This window comes from Labrus bergylta, chromosome 10 (assembly GCF_963930695.1).
Source record: "Labrus bergylta chromosome 10, fLabBer1.1, whole genome shotgun sequence".
In the NCBI taxonomy this organism is placed as follows: Eukaryota; Metazoa; Chordata; class Actinopteri; order Labriformes; family Labridae; genus Labrus; species Labrus bergylta.
The window spans coordinates 1,238,855-1,254,779 of record NC_089204.1 but is presented as its reverse complement, the minus strand read 5'-3'; the positions used below and the strand labels follow the sequence as shown (position 1 = coordinate 1,254,779).

The following is a 15,925-nucleotide window of genomic DNA, read 5'->3' as shown; positions in this document are numbered from 1 at the left end:
GATTGGACTCATTTTCTGCCTATGTCACAGACGGGTCAGGGTTCGTCCAGTAATATTTACAGTCTATGGTCATGTCTGTGTAACAGTCCTCCCAGTATATGAGCAGAGTCCTGCCCAGCGGACTTAGACCCTGAATAATAATGTCAACATGACTCAGAAGTAGCTAACAGCAGCCCTGTCCTGTGCTCTGTGCCTCTGGAAAGCGGAAAGTGATCGATGGATTTTCAAAAACTTTGCACTTTTGAAACTTTTAAACATGTCTGGAAACATTACAGTTATGGGGATAACTTTGCTGATATGATTGAGCAGGAGTTCAAACGGACAAAAGGTAATGATTGGGATCTGACTGTCTGTGTGACAGACTACTCGACAGCTCACACGGCTGCTCTGTTTTCTTTTTGTAAACAGGAATCACATATCTGGATCATGCAGCAACTACTCTGTACCCCGAGTCTCTGATCAGGGACTACTCCCAGGACATCTCCAGGAATGTGTACGGTGAGACACCTCACAGTAAAGTGTTATTTTCATGAGTTCATTCTTTTTTATTTAGTCATAAAACCATAAAAACATTGCTCTATGTCCCAATAGGAAACCCTCACAGCCATAGTCCCAGCAGTAGATTGACACATGACACCATTGAGAGGGTCAGATACAGGTAAAGTCAATCATAAGTCTTTAAAAAGGCTTCATGTCTCCTTTGAATAGCACTTTGCTGGAACAAATGAGTGAAAAAAGGCACATTTTCTTACAGGGTATTGCAGCACTTTAACGTGACCCCTGAGGAGTACTCTGTGATTTTTACTTCGGGTTGTACAGCAGCTCTCAAATTAGTGGCTGAGAGCTTCCCCTGGAGGCCACAGACTGAGGGTGAAGCAGGGAGTCACTTCTGCTACCTCACTGACAGCCATACCTCCGTAGTTGGCATTAGAGGACTGACTTCTGGGCGGGGGGTTGTTGCCATGCCTGTCTCGCCCCAGGAAGTGGAAAACAGAGCGAAGGCTGCAGCTCAAGGTGAAGATGTAGTTTGCCAGACCCCGCACCTCTTCTGTTACCCGGCACAGAGCAACTTCTCCGGGCGGAAGTATCCCCTGAGCCATGTGAAAGGCATCCAGTCGAGACGCCTTTACCCAGCATGTGACCACCAAGGCCGCTGGTTTGTGCTGCTCGATGCTGCTTCTCTTGTCAGCTGTTCCCCTCTAAATTTACAGGACTGCCCTGCTGATTTCATTCCCATCTCCTTCTACAAGATGTTTGGCTTCCCTACAGGTCTGGGGGCGCTTCTTGTCCACAACAACACAGCAGGCATACTTAAAAAGACTTATTTTGGAGGAGGCACAGCAGCAGCTTACCTTTCTGGAGATGATTATTTTGTCCCTGCTTTAAACATTTCTGACAGGTAGTGTATGTTTGTGTAACCCTCAAAGACGCTCAGTTATTCTATAGCTATTGCATCCTTCTTAAATGTAATGTTTTCTTGCTCCCTGATAAAGATTTGAAGATGGCACCGTCTCTTTCTTGGACATTATAGCTTTAAATCACAGTTTGAATGCTCTCCACAGGATCACAGGTACCACAACAAAGCATGCTGATTCATAAGCAAACATCAAAAAATATTTCATAAAAGAATCATTAAAAGTTGTTGATAAAGAACCTTTTTTAGGGTTTACATCAGAATCATGCCTGTTTACATCCCTCTTTGCCTTTAGGGGGCATGCACAACATCCAGCAGCATACATTTGGCTTGGCACGGTACACTTACATGCTGCTGTCAAGTCTTTGCCATGGCAACGGAAGACCAGTGGCTCTGATATACACTGAAGGACAGTTTGAGAGTCCAAGCACACAGGGTGCAATCCTCAACTTCAACCTTATGGATTCTCATGGGCAGATAATTGGATACTCTCAGGTGCATTCAATAAATTGGGTTTATTTGTATTTCACAGCTGTTTAATTACTGCATGTTTATGCAGAGGCAGCACTGGGGAATAATAACACAATTCCTCTTTTTCCCTTCAGGTGGACAGAATGGCTAGTCTTTACAACATTCATGTGAGAACAGGCTGCTTCTGCAACACTGGGGCCTGTCACTTCTTCCTCGGGATCACCAATCAGCAGACGAGGAAAAACCTGCAGGTAAGAGATCATGGGATAAAATACTCTAAAGTCTGTATGTGTCTATGGAACAAAAACATTGTTTTCTTCTGCTCAAGGCTGGCCACGTCTGCGGAGACCGCATCGACCTGGTAGATGGCCAGCCGACCGGATCTGTACGAGTGTCTTTTGGCTACATGTCAACATTTGAAGACTGTCAGAAGTTCCTGAACTTTGTTGCTGAGTGTTTCATAGAGAAACCAGTCACAGTGGACCAGGACAGACTAGAGAAGCTGAAAACATTCACAGCAGCACCTCAGGGCTTATGTGCACACCATCAAATTAAAATCTCCAATGGAGAAAAATATCAAATGGATGAGTGGGTGAAGCCTATAGAGGTATCACTAAGGGGATTTGGCCGCAAAAACTCCAACAGCTACAGGGAGGCTCATACTCTGACCAATATCTACATCTATCCCATCAAATCATGTGGAGCATACGAGGTTTGAGGATTAGCCACACATTTCTTCTGTCACATTATCTGTCTCTGCCCTTTTATTTCTTTACCTGTCTCTGTTGTGATTTCATTTTGTGCTGTCCTTTATGCAGGTCCACGACTGGCCAGTAGGACCGTTGGGTTTACTGTATGACAGAGGCTGGATGGTGGTGAATGGAAACGGTGTGTGTCTGAGTCAGAAGAGAGAGCAGCGTTTATGTCTCATTCACCCACAAGTCCAGCTGCCCTCAAACAAATTGCTCCTGCAAGCATCAGGTCAGACAGTCTGCCAGCGGCTCACTGAAAAAAAAACAACCCTCTGCTTAACCAAAAGGAATGCCCATCAGTTGGATTTCTGTTACAAATGCTCTTTGTTACAGATTTTTTTTTTGTATTGCCCTGCAGGGATGGATACAATTTCGGTTCCCCTGGAAAAAAACACTCAAATGCGCACAAGCTATCAAGTTTGTCAGAGTAAAGTTTGTGGTGACAGGTGAGCTGGCAATGTAAAAAGCATCTAAAAGCAGCAGCTGCAGGAAATGCTGTGGCACATATCATTTGTTATGCATTTTTTAGTCACATCAATGCATTTTCCCACTCCACTCTTGTAACTATCCTTCTGAAGTGGATAGCATTATAAGGCCTCCAACTCTAATTTTTCACAAGGTCCTATTATTATTATTTTTATTTATTTTTTTACAGAAAATACAAACAATAAGCAGAGGCGATATCAATCTCCTTCATTATGTCTGCATGATAAGCCAAAAGTTTAAAAGCAGCTTTTCATCTAGCGATTCTTGAATAAGTTATTGGACCTTATAGTAAGCAGCATCAACCTCTGTAGATTACCCATGGGGCCCCCCTGAACATAATCCTCATCCTTCCTCCAGGGTGGAGACTGTCGACTGTGGGGATGAGGCTGCATCGTGGCTTTCAGACTTCCTTGGACAGCCATGCCGTCTGATAAGACTTAGTCCTGATTTTACCCGAGAAATGAAGAAGAGGCCGAGTGGAGGTACCTTTAGAACACTTTCATCTGTTTTGCCCTGCTCTTATTTGTTTACTCTGGTTTTTTCTGTTATAGTTTACATAACAAGTGCAAGCTTTCTAGCTTTACTTAGCTTGCACATTACATTATTTAATAAGGTGTTTTTTAAGAAAACATGAAATTCCGGCAAAACAAGTCAGTGGAAACATTAAGAGTAAATAAACTAATAAAAAATGACACACAGGATGAGCTACAACACCTAAAACCAGCTATTGGGATTAAAAGTCTATATGAGCTTCAACTAATGTATAATTATGATCAATTATTAAAGCAATGTTTTATTGATTAGAATATATCAACGCAATAATGAATGATTGAAACAGCTAATACACAAAAAAAAATATATTTTTAAATAGTTACTTTCGACCATACCAAATTATAACCGTTTCAATTCACACTTGATCAAACATTACCTTAATACTGAACGTTCAAGTGTATGAACTAAAGTTACAGTATGTACCATTAGTTTGTACACTTCTGGTTAAAGGGGCTATATGTTACTTTCAGCAGCGTGTTGTTGTCAGTAACACCGCTGGTCGGTAGACGAACTGCACCAGTAACATGTTGCTCGCTGTCGCTGGTGAGTTACTACGAGTGGGATGAGAATCCTGACCATCAGCCGGGACACATAGGAGACTCACACGATTTACTGGTGTCCTGTTTACAGAGGAGGTAAGTGAAGTTACATTTTTGTACGTTTATAGTTTGAGACTAGACTATATTTGACCCTCAAGTGCTGACACTAAACACTCAGGAAAGGAGATCAGGAAGACGATAGTTTCACAACTGTTTTTATATGATTCATAAAGCCTAACAGCTTTCTACCTAGCACAACTTTGAACAAATTGTCTTTTCATGACATGTTGACTGCATGTAACTTGTAGTACATTGACTGCTGACTGTGTTAGCTAATGTTAGCTGACCAGCTACAGCTATATCAATAACTAAGCTTTTCACAGATGCTCAGAAATGTAAGCATAGTTTTCTGTGCATTAGACTTATAAGTACAGCTTATTTTGCTGAGTCTTTGCACATTTTTTTGTGGAGTAACATTACATCTGTAAAGGTGACAAGCGCAATAACATCAAAACTACGATTTCCAAAATATTCTATCAAAACCTAATGAATCAAATTAAGTTCAGTTTTGCTCATTTTCAGGTACCGTTATTGTATTCAATTGGTGTTTAGGCTTTACGTTGAGACAAGAAAAATGTTACCTTGCAGTATAATTACAGCTTGCCATGGTTTATTACTCTGTTTGTTTTAAATTACAGTGTCTCAAATAGGACATTTTGCACAAAGAAACATAGACATGTCATGCATTTGATTTCTTTTCTCAGGACTCCTGCTGTGAGGAATTTGCAGCTCCTGAGGAGGAGAGCACTGATGGTTACTCAAGAGGAGAGAGACAGAGGAAGAGAAGGAGCTGGATCTGTCAGTGAAGAGGGCAGACAGAGTCTGTCCCACGGGGAGAGGGATGAAGTGCTTCAGATGGTTACTCGTCTGCCAGGGGTTTTTCTGGTTGTTATGGACTATCGGCGAGTGACACCAGGACCAACTGCACCACACTGGTCAGCCTGCGTGATGCACATGTAGAGTCAACTGGAAACCGGATAGTGATCCAGAGCGAATGACAGATAAATACCCTGACCCTTTCAGAAACTATGTTGGCTACAAAGAAGTCCGTTTTTAGATTTGATTAAAAACTAATCACGACCTCAAAAACATAAAAACAATGCTAAAGCTCTATGTGCCTTTGAATGCTCCCTGTGGACAAATACAGTTTTTGAATTGAAAGTCTGCATAGTAAATAATGCTCTTGTGAATGTTCATTTCCTCCTCATGTGACATGTTGTCTGAAGAAGGGCTTGGGTCCTACACGCCCATGTGTGGGTAATAAATATTCACAGGAGGAACATCTACTGTGTATATTTTCACTTGTTTCTGCCTAGCAAATAGTGTGTACTTTTCTTTTTTTTAATGTATGAGTGCAGCTACAAAATTCAGTTCACTACCTCAAATGGTCTGAAGTAATGTCGTACATTTTCAATAGAAAGAAAGCCATCTCAGGGTCAGTTCTTATCCTCACAGCAGAGCAAAGCTCCCTCAGTGACTCCATGCTAAGCTACAGTTAGCTGCTGCTGCTTTTTGTAACAAGTGGAGTGAAAAGAGGAAGAAGTTAAGAATGTGCAAGAGTGGCACTTCTGTGGTGCTTTCCCTGAAAAGTCCCAACTCCCTTTCAATCAAACAACGGTTTTACACAGGCAACCGAGACAGGCAGTGATTGCTCATTTTTCACATAAGTTTTCCGTATGCTTATTAATTAGCAATGTAATACGTGTGAAAAGTCACACAGTGCATCTTTAAAATAACAATATTTAACCATTGCTTGATAATAATATTAGATTAAGATTTTCTGAATCAAACAACCAAACAGGGATAGCTTGTACGCAACTGATAATAGTGACTCAATGAGGAGAATGTTTTGGTTGCTTGGCAACATTCATTGTGTATTGCAAGCGGTCACTTCAGCGCTCAAAACGTGCTGGGATACATAGCGACACACACCAGGCGGGAGGGGCAACTTTTTATCATCTTTTCTTCCTTGTTGGGTTATAATCATACATTTAAAGTAAGCTGTGGTATACTGTTATACTGTTAAGTAAACACAACGTGTGGAGTGCTGTTATTAATAACATGTAGTTTATAATATTCATTAAACATATTTGGAACATTGTCAGTGGTTTAGTGATTTTAATTTCTTAAGTCCATCAGTAAGAAATCTAGTTCTGTTTTGTATTTCAGTTTGTTTTATTCAGCTTAAGTAGCTCTGTCTTTTTTAAATGTCAGGAGTCTCCCAAAATAGACCCTCTCTTAGTCCCTGATACAAGCCAGGCTCACCTACCAAAGCGTCTTCCATCTGAATCTACCTGATAGTAATAAACAACCCATGTCTTTATTTTTGTAGGCAAGCTTTCCATGAAATATTTTCAGGCTCCAAACACATGCAAAGATAATCCTGATGACATCTGGTTATTCTATCAGCAATTAAAATGCTCCCTTACAGGCATCTGAAGGCATTACACAACTGTTTACACATTGTGAACACTTCCCCTCATGATAAGTATACACACCTTGTGTATATATTTCCCTTTCATTTCTATATTTGTATTAGGCCATTTTCTGTCAATGCTGCATCAATGAGCAGCACTTTATATTAGCATCATGTACTTCAGCTTTCCTGCATCAATATGATGAAAAACCTTTTTGTTCAATGATTAAACCAAATCCATTCCTGATCATTTATATATTAATAGTTTCTTAATTAAATATATTGATAATGTGTTATATGAAGACACTTGAACAATGGCCTCTCAAGCTCTGTTGACATGCAATTAGTTACCTGTTTTTTTATGACACACTTTTCCTTGTCATCACTGAATTAGACATGTTCAATTATACATATCAAGATAATTTTAAGGACTTATTGTATCCTTCAGAGTTTAGATTGACTATCTGTTTAAAATGGTATACACAGTTGTTGACTTTATTATTCATATCCACTTCTTATTCTGGTGGACATATTTTAATCTCTGCAGTACTATTACATGTTTTTTTCTCAAATAGAATTTTCTGGGTTAATATAATAAAGCCTTTCCATTCTAGCTGCCACCACCACGTCCCTCTCCCTGGTGAATGAGGCTCAGTATCTCATGATCAACCGTGCCAGTGTGGAGCTAATTCAGAAGCTAATGAGCAGCAGGTTTGAACACATGATGTGTTATAAACAATTGTGCATCGCTCCAGTGAAAAAAATCGGGATGCCTTTACATTTACATTACAGTGAATCATTTACAGAAGTGGGGCAAAATAAAATGCAATTTTCACATTCCCTTTCTCAGGGAGGACGATTCAGAGGGCGATCAGATCCTCGACACACAGAATGTCATTAGCCGCTTCCGAGCCAATTTAGTCATTGCTGGAGTAGAACCATTCGAGGAGGATAATTGGTCACACTTGATTATTGGCAACACTCAATTTGTGGTGAGTTGAAGATTTGAGATAAATGGGAAAATCTGCAAAGGCATCAAGAGCAGATTTCTCTAAATGAAATGTGTTCCGTGTGTGATTAACATGAAGGTAACAGGTCAGTGTGGAAGGTGCCATATGGTTGGAGTGGACCAGGAAACTGGGACCAGAACAAAAGAACCGCTAATGTCCCTGTCAGCCTTCCGCACCGGGAAGGTCAGTCAAAAGCAATTAGTGCATCTTTCTATGAGTAAGTGGGTGAAGAGCATGTGCATGAACAAATGAATCACTGACTCTTATTTGATGGATTTGTAGGTGACATTTGGTGTGTACCTGACCCGGCAGCTACCTGAGAGCACCACTCCACCAAGTGTCCTCTCAGCTGGTTCCCTCATACAGCCTCAGCAACACAGTTCTTGAAGTCGTCATTTATAACATCTTTATTCATTTTGCTGACACGTTTATTTGTCAAAAGTGGTAATTTCGGCACCGCATGTTCAACAGATCTTGTCAAACACTGGGGCCTTTCCATAGATGTTGCTATTTTCTTTGTCTGTGCACTGGTTGTTTTCCCCCCCTCTCAAATGTTCTTGTCATATCAGATATTTTTTTGATCTCTCTGTTTTGATAGCAATTGGATGAGATTTTGGATTCTTCCCCTCCCTGTGGTTAGCTTCTTGAAATCGGTGCAGTGGAGTAGATGTGACATATTAGACAACATAATCATTTGATTCTATTACTGTTATTTGCTCCAAAACATGTCTGGCTTGATGTAATAATCAAGTCAATTGTAACCTTCCAAACAGTTCATCCTGTTTATTCCCATGGAGGATTATATTGCTATTTATTCTGAACAACCCAACACTGTAACTGCTGGCACAATCTGAAACATATTGCTCCCTGTAATGGAAAAACCTACCAGACACTCTGCTCGGTCTATGCTCCCAGTATGGTGCAGACATCAGATTTCATACTAGAAAAAGTAATCATTTGATGTTTCCTCAGAAACTGTAAGGTTTAATCAGGGTGACTTGACTGATCTGTAAAGGTCTTGTAGTTAAACTGCCCCTCTAATTTTCTTATTAATGGCTTCCCCAAGGTTTTGTACTTCTTGGGAGTATGGGTGTTCATTTATTTCCAATTTGTGGATACAAATTCATATGCATTAGTGCATAGATTGAATAGGGTGGATGATGGTACATTCCAATGAAAAAGATGATTTAAATTCATAGATTAGAAATGAATCAAAGGACGTATAAACATACCGTAAAGTGTACGTGTAATGTGTTGGACTAATGTGACCCATTGATTCTCCAAGTCTCTGTAACTTTTTTACATTGGGGGGGGGGGCTTTTTGTGCCTTTATTGGAGAGATAGGACAGTGGATAGAGTTGGAAATCAGGGAGAGAGGGAGTGGGGAATGACATGTGGGAAAGGAACCACAGGCGGGATTCTAACCTGGGCCGCCTGCTTTGAGGACTATAGCCCAGGTTAGAATCCCGCCTGTGGCTCCTTTACATGGGGCGCTAACCACTGCACCCCCAGCGACCCAAGTCTCTGTAACTTTACTGGAGAGGGGAACACCTCAATTGTGAAATGTGTAAGTGTTTATATATTCATTTTTACTTTGAAGTATGAAATTAAATACTGAATAGGCTCAATGTGAGCATACATTTTACTGTATCATAATTTATTGAGAATAATTATTGTTTTAATTAAAAATTTTAATTAAAATGTTTTTTATATAAAAAATTTTTTTTTCAAAAAGCTATCTTTTATTGCCAAGATGACGATATATGTTTTTTTACAGTCTATGGGTGAGATATTTGTGCCCTGTGTTAAGGTGGCGTCATATAAATATTGAGCGTTGTGATAAACAATACGGTACGTAAAGCAGTGCTACCATAAAAAACCTCTGGTTAATCAACCACCATCTCTGACTGTACTTTGGTCAAAGTTATATGCTTGTTACTTACTGTCGGACAACTGTTGGTCGTCTTACCTGTCGTTTAAAAACTATTTTAAAGAGTATTAGGTAAAACTGACGCTACATGATGAGGAAACGGGACGTTAAGCTGGATGATAAATCCTCCACAGCCAAAGACCAAAGGACTGCCAGAGTCCAGAAGAAGGAAGGGAAACCGTGAGTTAGATAGCTTAGCTGTTAGCCCTATAATATAACGTGTCTGTAATAAACTGTAATATTTACAGCCTACGGTCTTAACATCAGCATTGTTTGCCTTTGAGTCGAACTCTTATTGAGATTGTCTTCTGAGGGGGAAGTCCGTTTCCACGGAAGTTAGCGTATTTCCTCTGACTTACCGGTGTTATGCAAAGGTGTTTTTTTTTTTTTTAACTTCAGTGTACGATAAGCATAAGTTTAATAGTTAAACATGAAATTAGGAGCGTCAAAATGAGGACTCAAGCCATTAGAATCAAATTAGAAAATCAGCCCACTTCCAATCAATCGATTAAAACGTTTAGGTGCTTAGGATGTGATGGTACGTAATTTAAAACTAGTTTGAGGAATGTTTTACAGGAAAACAACAAAAGTAGAAAGAACACTTGAATGGAAAGACTACACAATATAATAAGTGTTTGGAAATCTGAACATTCAAAACATTAAAAAAAAATGTTAAAAAAAATCACAAATTACAACCTTCATCTTCAGAGTGAACCTATCACTTACAGTTGCATAAAGGATAGTCTTGTTCTGTTGAGAGGTTTTTCAGTAAATCAAAGATGGCATTACATCACACAAGAGTTTTTAAATCATTTAAAATATGTCTAAAGCTTTTTAGGCATCTTTAGGAATAGATTTGAAAGTTAATAGAGAAGGAGAAGTGTTAACTGTGGACAAATGAGGTGATAGTGATGGCTGCTGAAATGAGGGACCCCCTATTATGTTTCCCTCTAGCAGCGTTAAGAAATCAGTCGTTGACCAAAAGGGCTTCTCTGGCTGATTAGATTGTTAATGGAGGGGGTGGGATGTATTGCACATTAATCGGCTATAGTCTGAGTAGCATCCTCTTTTTCTGCTACTGCCTCGAGGATGTCAGGACTGACTGTGATGACAGCTTGCCTGCATGATTAGATCATTCAGTTCTTTGTGCCCACATTAATGTATCTATATTATTGCTGCGACCACACTCTGGCAGGACATGGAGCCGCTCTGTACATGCTAATGGGACCTACTTCTGCATATAGATCAGTTATGCCTCCATGGTGTTGCAGGTGTTTTATTTTGCACCTCTCAGTGAAGTCACATTCTCCTTAACTCTCCAATTCTGCATCTCATAGGGCTGTTTAATACATCTACTTTTAGACATTTTCATAAACAGGTCTTCCAAATAAACAGATACTGATTTTTCAATGCCACTGACCTAACAGTAGCGTTTGATATTGGAGCTCACCTCACAATGACTCTAGGCTGTTGTTAACACAGCTATGATCCACGCATAGCCGTTTTCACTTATGCACTCCTAAAAAACATCTAGATAATTTCAGGAGGACTGCTCCGGAGATTCTCCTGACCTGGCTGTTCACATATTCTCCTCACAGCACTGTCTGACTATCCCTGTCAGACAGTGTAAAACAACGCGGAAGTAGCGGATGAAGCAACAGAGTCCGCTTTACAGGGCTATGATGGGAGTATTTGCCTTTATGTCAATGCTACTTGTAGTCCAACAGCATGACATCATTAACCGGAGACATCAAACATCCTGACATCAAAACTGGAGAACAACAACATACTGGCAAATAGAAAACATTATGCAGCTGTTTAATATAGTAGTGGTCGCCTGTATACGCTCTATGCACCCTGCAGCAGTCACAGTATATAAACCTCACTTCCCCCTACTATTGGCTCACGGTAAATTCTCCGGAGAATATCCTGCGGCGTTCTCACATCAGCTCACTCTCACTTCCTTCAGAAAAAATACTAGGAGTCTGTCAGGAGAAACTCCAGGTGAAGTCAGAGCGTAAAATGTGTGTCTTTGTGTTCACATATACAACTCAATATCCTGAGCTTTTCAGGAGATTTCTGCAAGTGTGAAAGCCCTATTAAATACTTTTCCGTAAAATACCTTCTTTTTGATACTGACACACTTGTTCTGTTTGGATATGTGTTGACTTAATGGCCTGATGTGATCTGGCTCCGAGTAAGTGATTTTAAATCTCAATTGATTTATAACTATTGTTATATGAATCAGAATCAGAATCAGGTTTTATTGCCAAGTACATTTACACATACAAGGAATTTGACTTGTTGTATTGGTGCTAAACAATTAACAAGGAAATATAACAGAACTAGCAACAACTTAAATAATACAGTATAAGAAGTTATTAAATTATATAAAATATAATTTAGAAATGTAAAATATAAAAAATGTGGTGATGCAGTACAATTCTAATGTTTCTTCTGTATCCTGCTCCTAATCTCCTTGGTTATAAAGATCCTATTCAAAAGACATTTTAGTTTCCTAGGGATTACCTGGAGACTTTTTAAAAGCCAAAAGAGAGTCGGCAGCTTTGACTGACACACAATTTTTATTTTTACATTGGTTAAAAAGTACAATTAATGTATCTTCTGGGCATTTAACTGCTATTCTCACCCTCTGTGTGTTCTCAGGTTCCAGAGGTGGCTGAAAAGAGGCTTATTGTCCATCTTTGTTATCTTAATCTTAATGCCTTTCTTGCTGACAAAACTCCCAGAATTACTCCAGCACCTTGTTTACACTCACAGAAGTAAGTGAATTTCCTTTGTGCCTCTTAGAAGTTCTCTAAATCATCACAGTGATAACAAAGAGGGCCCGCTTCTTTTCCTTTCCTGTTGCAGTCAGGGTGCCATTTTTTGTTGACCTCAGCCAACCTGCAGACTTCTCTCTTAATCACACCGTCAACATGTACTTAACATCAGAGGAAGGGATCTCCTTTGGAGTATGGTGAGCACAACCCACTCTAAACTTTGTTTGCTCCTATAGCATTGATGTGAAAAGGCTAAGACTTGTTTTATTATCCAATTATTAGTTGCGTTTTTAAGTATCATGTTGTGTATTGTAGTATTAGTGTCTTGTTTTGAACTTTTCAAGGCACACAGTCCCAGAGAGTCTGTGGAAAGAGGCACAAGGGAAGGATTTGGCATGGTACCAGAACAGTTTAGGTGATGAAAGTCCAGTTTTCATCTATCTACATGGGAACACAGGCACAAGGTATGATAAATTATGCATTGGTATTATAGTTTCCTCGAGAAGAAGCTGAGAGTAAAAATGCCCCCTAGCTAGACGTATTTGTCATTTTGTTTTGGAGAACACCAATGTTATTTCTGAATCATTCCATAGGGCAGCACCTCATCGGGTGGGAGTGGCAAAAGTGAGTGATCACGAACACAAACATATCAATCTTTTGGAGGTCTAATAAAGGTATGAAAGACTTCAAAGCCATTCTGATGACAAATAAGCGTTATGTGTCGACAGATGTTGAGTGCACTCAATTACCACGTGCTGGTGCCTGAATACAGAGGTGGGAACAAATGAACATTTATTACTCTCCTTGTTTACATATTTTCCAACCCTATGCTTCTATACCTTCTCATTGATAGTATGACATAACAGTTTAGATTGATATATCATTTGAAGCCATATGATTACTGTAGAGAAATGCAGGTGTGCTTGATGACTTATTTGTTGTAAGGGTGTAAAAAGTCAGTTTAGTTCAATTAAAGGTCAGCATCTAGTACAGGATTTCCTGTTCGGTTGCTGCCCCCTGGTTGCAGAATAGAGTATTTATAATCTTTCAGTGAAGTGTGCAGTGGTTGATGTGAGAAACTCTGGCAGGGTTTGGAGATTCCACCGGAGAGCCAGTAGAAGCCGATCTAACCACGGATGCCCTCTACTTTTACAACTGGGTCAAAGCCTGCAGTGGAAAGAGCCTGGTGGTCATCTGGGGTCACTCTCTTGGCACGGGGTTCGTAAAGAAACACCTCCAAGCTTCAGAAATGATTTAAAAATAGACTCAGGGCACTGTTGAAGTAACCTTTTTATTGTTTTGAATTCACATTTTAAAACATGATCACTTTAATTACATTTGTTTCTGTGCCTTATTCATAGAACAGCAACCTTTAACAGTATACATTAGTGATGCTCAAATGACTGATATGATGACGTGAGGAGTTCCACAAAGAAACACAGCATGTATACAAAACCAGAAAAATGTATTTATATTACAGGGAGGCAGATTAAAAAACTTAAAATGAAGGTCCAGTTTGAGAAGATGACAGTGGCATGCTGACACTGTGGACTCACCTCTCCATGTTTAATACAGTCATATCTAACAATAAGATCATTATTTAAAATACTTGTTGGTAAATAGTACTAACATCAACTGTTAGCTGCTCTTCACAGGTATTTGATCACTTCTAAATTGTTTAATCAAACTAATCTTACTTAAAAGATGTGTTACATTCAGAGTGATACTAGCGCACTGCTATAATAAGTCTGCACTTTTAAGGACGTGTTGAAAAAGAAACTCTTGTGTCCAATTATGCACAAAGCAGAAAAAAATATGTTGATATCTTTATGTGCAGAGTGACCACGAATACTGCTGCAAAACTGACTGAACAAGGTAAGTTATGGTACCAGTGATTTTGGAAAAACAATAGAGGGAATAATTCCATGATGTCATCATGATTAGTTTTTCTTCTTTTTCAGGTGTTGTTGTTGATGGTGTCATCCTGGAAGGTGCATTCAGTATGGCTCAACAGCAGATAAGAGATCATCCCTTTGCATGGGTAAAGCCATCCAACTTGCTACTTTGATATTTGGTTGTTTCCTATAATTGGCTCCTTTTTTATTGTTGTCCCCCATTGTATACATTGTACGTAACCTTTTAATGTATTATTTCCCTTCTTTTAAAGTATTACTGGAAAATTCCAGGTCTGGGCCTCTTTTTCCCAGAGCCATGGGCAGAAAACAAGTATGTGTTTCCTACGGAAGAAAAGTAAGTTTCAGTGAACTGCTGACATGCTATTGCAGTCTAATATCTAATTATTGCATAATATCAAACATTAATAAACTGTTAAATGTGCAATCACTAGTGAAATACAATGTGAATCTGTTCCTCTGCAGTTTGAAGAAAATGAGAAGCCCAATCCTGCTTCTCCACGCAGAGGATGATCACCTAGTTCCCATTCAGGTTGCTCAGCAGGTATGACCTGCACAGGAAGCTTTTATCATCTAATACATTATAGACAGGGGACATGTGTAGCTATAACAAATGTAGTGTTTTTTTGTTAATCTAGAATGTATGTTTATTTTTGTATATCCCAGTTGTATGAAGTGGCAGTAAATGCCCAAAATAGCGATCGAGTCAAGCTGGTGCCGTTTGAAGGTTCTCTGGGGTACCTACACAACGGCTTATACAGAGACCCCCGTCTGCCTGACATCATAAAGTGAGAAAGCATTTCAATTAATTATGATTTTGAAAATCTGTGTTTTTTTAATTTTATGTCTACAACACATAATATCTCAACACTTCTCCTCTGCAGGACGTTTGTGCGGTCGTTGTAATGTTGGAAAGAAGAATACGACAGAGAAGATTGGCAAAATAATTTACAGAGCAAAGATTTCATTGTATCACACACAACATGTTTTATCTTTAAAGCTGCATACTGAATATGTTAAATTAATGTGATTTACCTTCAATATCTGATTTGTATTCCTTCAAAACGTTTATGTTGAACATGACTGTGTTTTAGAAATGATTTTTCTCTTTCCCTGGACAATGGATTCTAAATAGTGGGAATAATGAGGGATAAAAAATTCCATGAAAACAGCAGTTTGGGTGAGCAAATTGTGTATTAGGTGCCCTCTACTGGGCATTTTGTTGTGCTGACATAGCCCATCTGCAATTACAGAATGTATAAATAGATTTGTTGTTCAAGACTAAGAATCTCAATCTCATTGAGATATTTTATCTCATATCATGAACACATTGTAATAAATTTAAAAAAATAGAACCGCTGAGTAATTTCTGATCCAAGAATTACATATTTTGAATATCAGAAATGTTTTTTCAAAGAATATCCAATTGTCAGGACAAGTTATTAGAATATAAGTTATAATTGAAATAAATGTTATATCTGATTGTGACAATCAGTGGCTCATTGTGGGTCTGTTTTATACACTTTGTCAGTGATGAAAAGAGGATGTACCGTGCAACATTGACTTCTACAGTAGGTGTTTTTAGTACATATAGGTACA

The 15,925-nt window shown here is 39.1% G+C and overlaps 2 protein-coding genes across 6 annotated transcripts; both read left to right on the top strand.

Moving 5' to 3' along the window:
* Positions 1-3: 3 nt before the first annotated feature.
* Positions 4-9,343, top strand: mocos (molybdenum cofactor sulfurase). Of its 5 annotated transcripts, none has more exons than XM_020646149.3 (15): positions 4-328; positions 409-498; positions 592-658; positions 755-1,399; positions 1,494-1,570; positions 1,710-1,909; positions 2,020-2,136; positions 2,214-2,597; positions 2,704-2,866; positions 2,996-3,083; positions 3,481-3,605; positions 7,305-7,401; positions 7,541-7,682; positions 7,786-7,883; positions 7,983-9,343. In XM_020646149.3, the coding sequence occupies exons 1-14, from the start codon at positions 217-219 to the stop codon at positions 7,852-7,854; spliced, it is 2,376 nt and encodes a 791-aa protein (XP_020501805.1). In that variant the 5' UTR covers positions 4-216; the 3' UTR covers positions 7,855-7,883; positions 7,983-9,343. The 5 variants fall into 5 exon arrangements, 4 of the variants coding, with proteins under 4 accessions (XP_020501805.1, XP_020501804.1, XP_065815571.1 ...); XM_020646148.3 differs by having other exon boundaries at positions 7,779-7,883; XR_002278372.3 differs by lacking the exons at positions 7,305-7,401; positions 7,541-7,682; positions 7,786-7,883; positions 7,983-9,343 and adding exons at positions 4,146-4,310; positions 4,979-6,374.
* Positions 9,344-9,582: 239 nt separating this feature from the next.
* si:ch211-117n7.7 (Monoacylglycerol lipase ABHD12-like) lies at positions 9,583-15,817 on the top strand. The gene is made up of 13 exons (XM_020646103.3): positions 9,583-9,810; positions 12,298-12,413; positions 12,505-12,610; positions 12,758-12,877; positions 13,007-13,037; positions 13,142-13,187; positions 13,502-13,631; positions 14,251-14,288; positions 14,375-14,454; positions 14,581-14,663; positions 14,792-14,870; positions 14,993-15,114; positions 15,211-15,817. Exons 1-13 carry the CDS (start codon positions 9,719-9,721, stop codon positions 15,230-15,232), a joined length of 1,065 nt encoding a protein of 354 aa, XP_020501759.1. The 5' UTR covers positions 9,583-9,718; the 3' UTR covers positions 15,233-15,817.
* The last annotated feature ends 108 nt before the right edge of the window (positions 15,818-15,925 follow it).

Bases quoted from the DNA above. Each gene is read 5' to 3' on its own strand.
- si:ch211-117n7.7 (XM_020646103.3), top strand. From the start codon at position 9,719: ATGATGAGGAAACGGGACGTTAAGCTGGATGATAAATCCTCCACAGCC. The intron at 13,188-13,501 runs GTGGGAACAAAT...AAACTCTGGCAG, and splicing joins GCTGGTGCCTGAATACAGAG to GGTTTGGAGATTCCACCGGA. The intron at 14,289-14,374 runs GTAAGTTATGGT...CTTCTTTTTCAG, and splicing joins TGCAAAACTGACTGAACAAG to GTGTTGTTGTTGATGGTGTC.
- mocos (XM_020646148.3), top strand. From the start codon at position 217: ATGGATTTTCAAAAACTTTGCACTTTTGAAACTTTTAAACATGTCTGG. The intron at 1,400-1,493 runs GTAGTGTATGTT...TCCCTGATAAAG, and splicing joins GCTTTAAACATTTCTGACAG to ATTTGAAGATGGCACCGTCT. The intron at 7,683-7,778 runs GTGAGTTGAAGA...ATTAACATGAAG, and splicing joins TTGGCAACACTCAATTTGTG to GTAACAGGTCAGTGTGGAAG.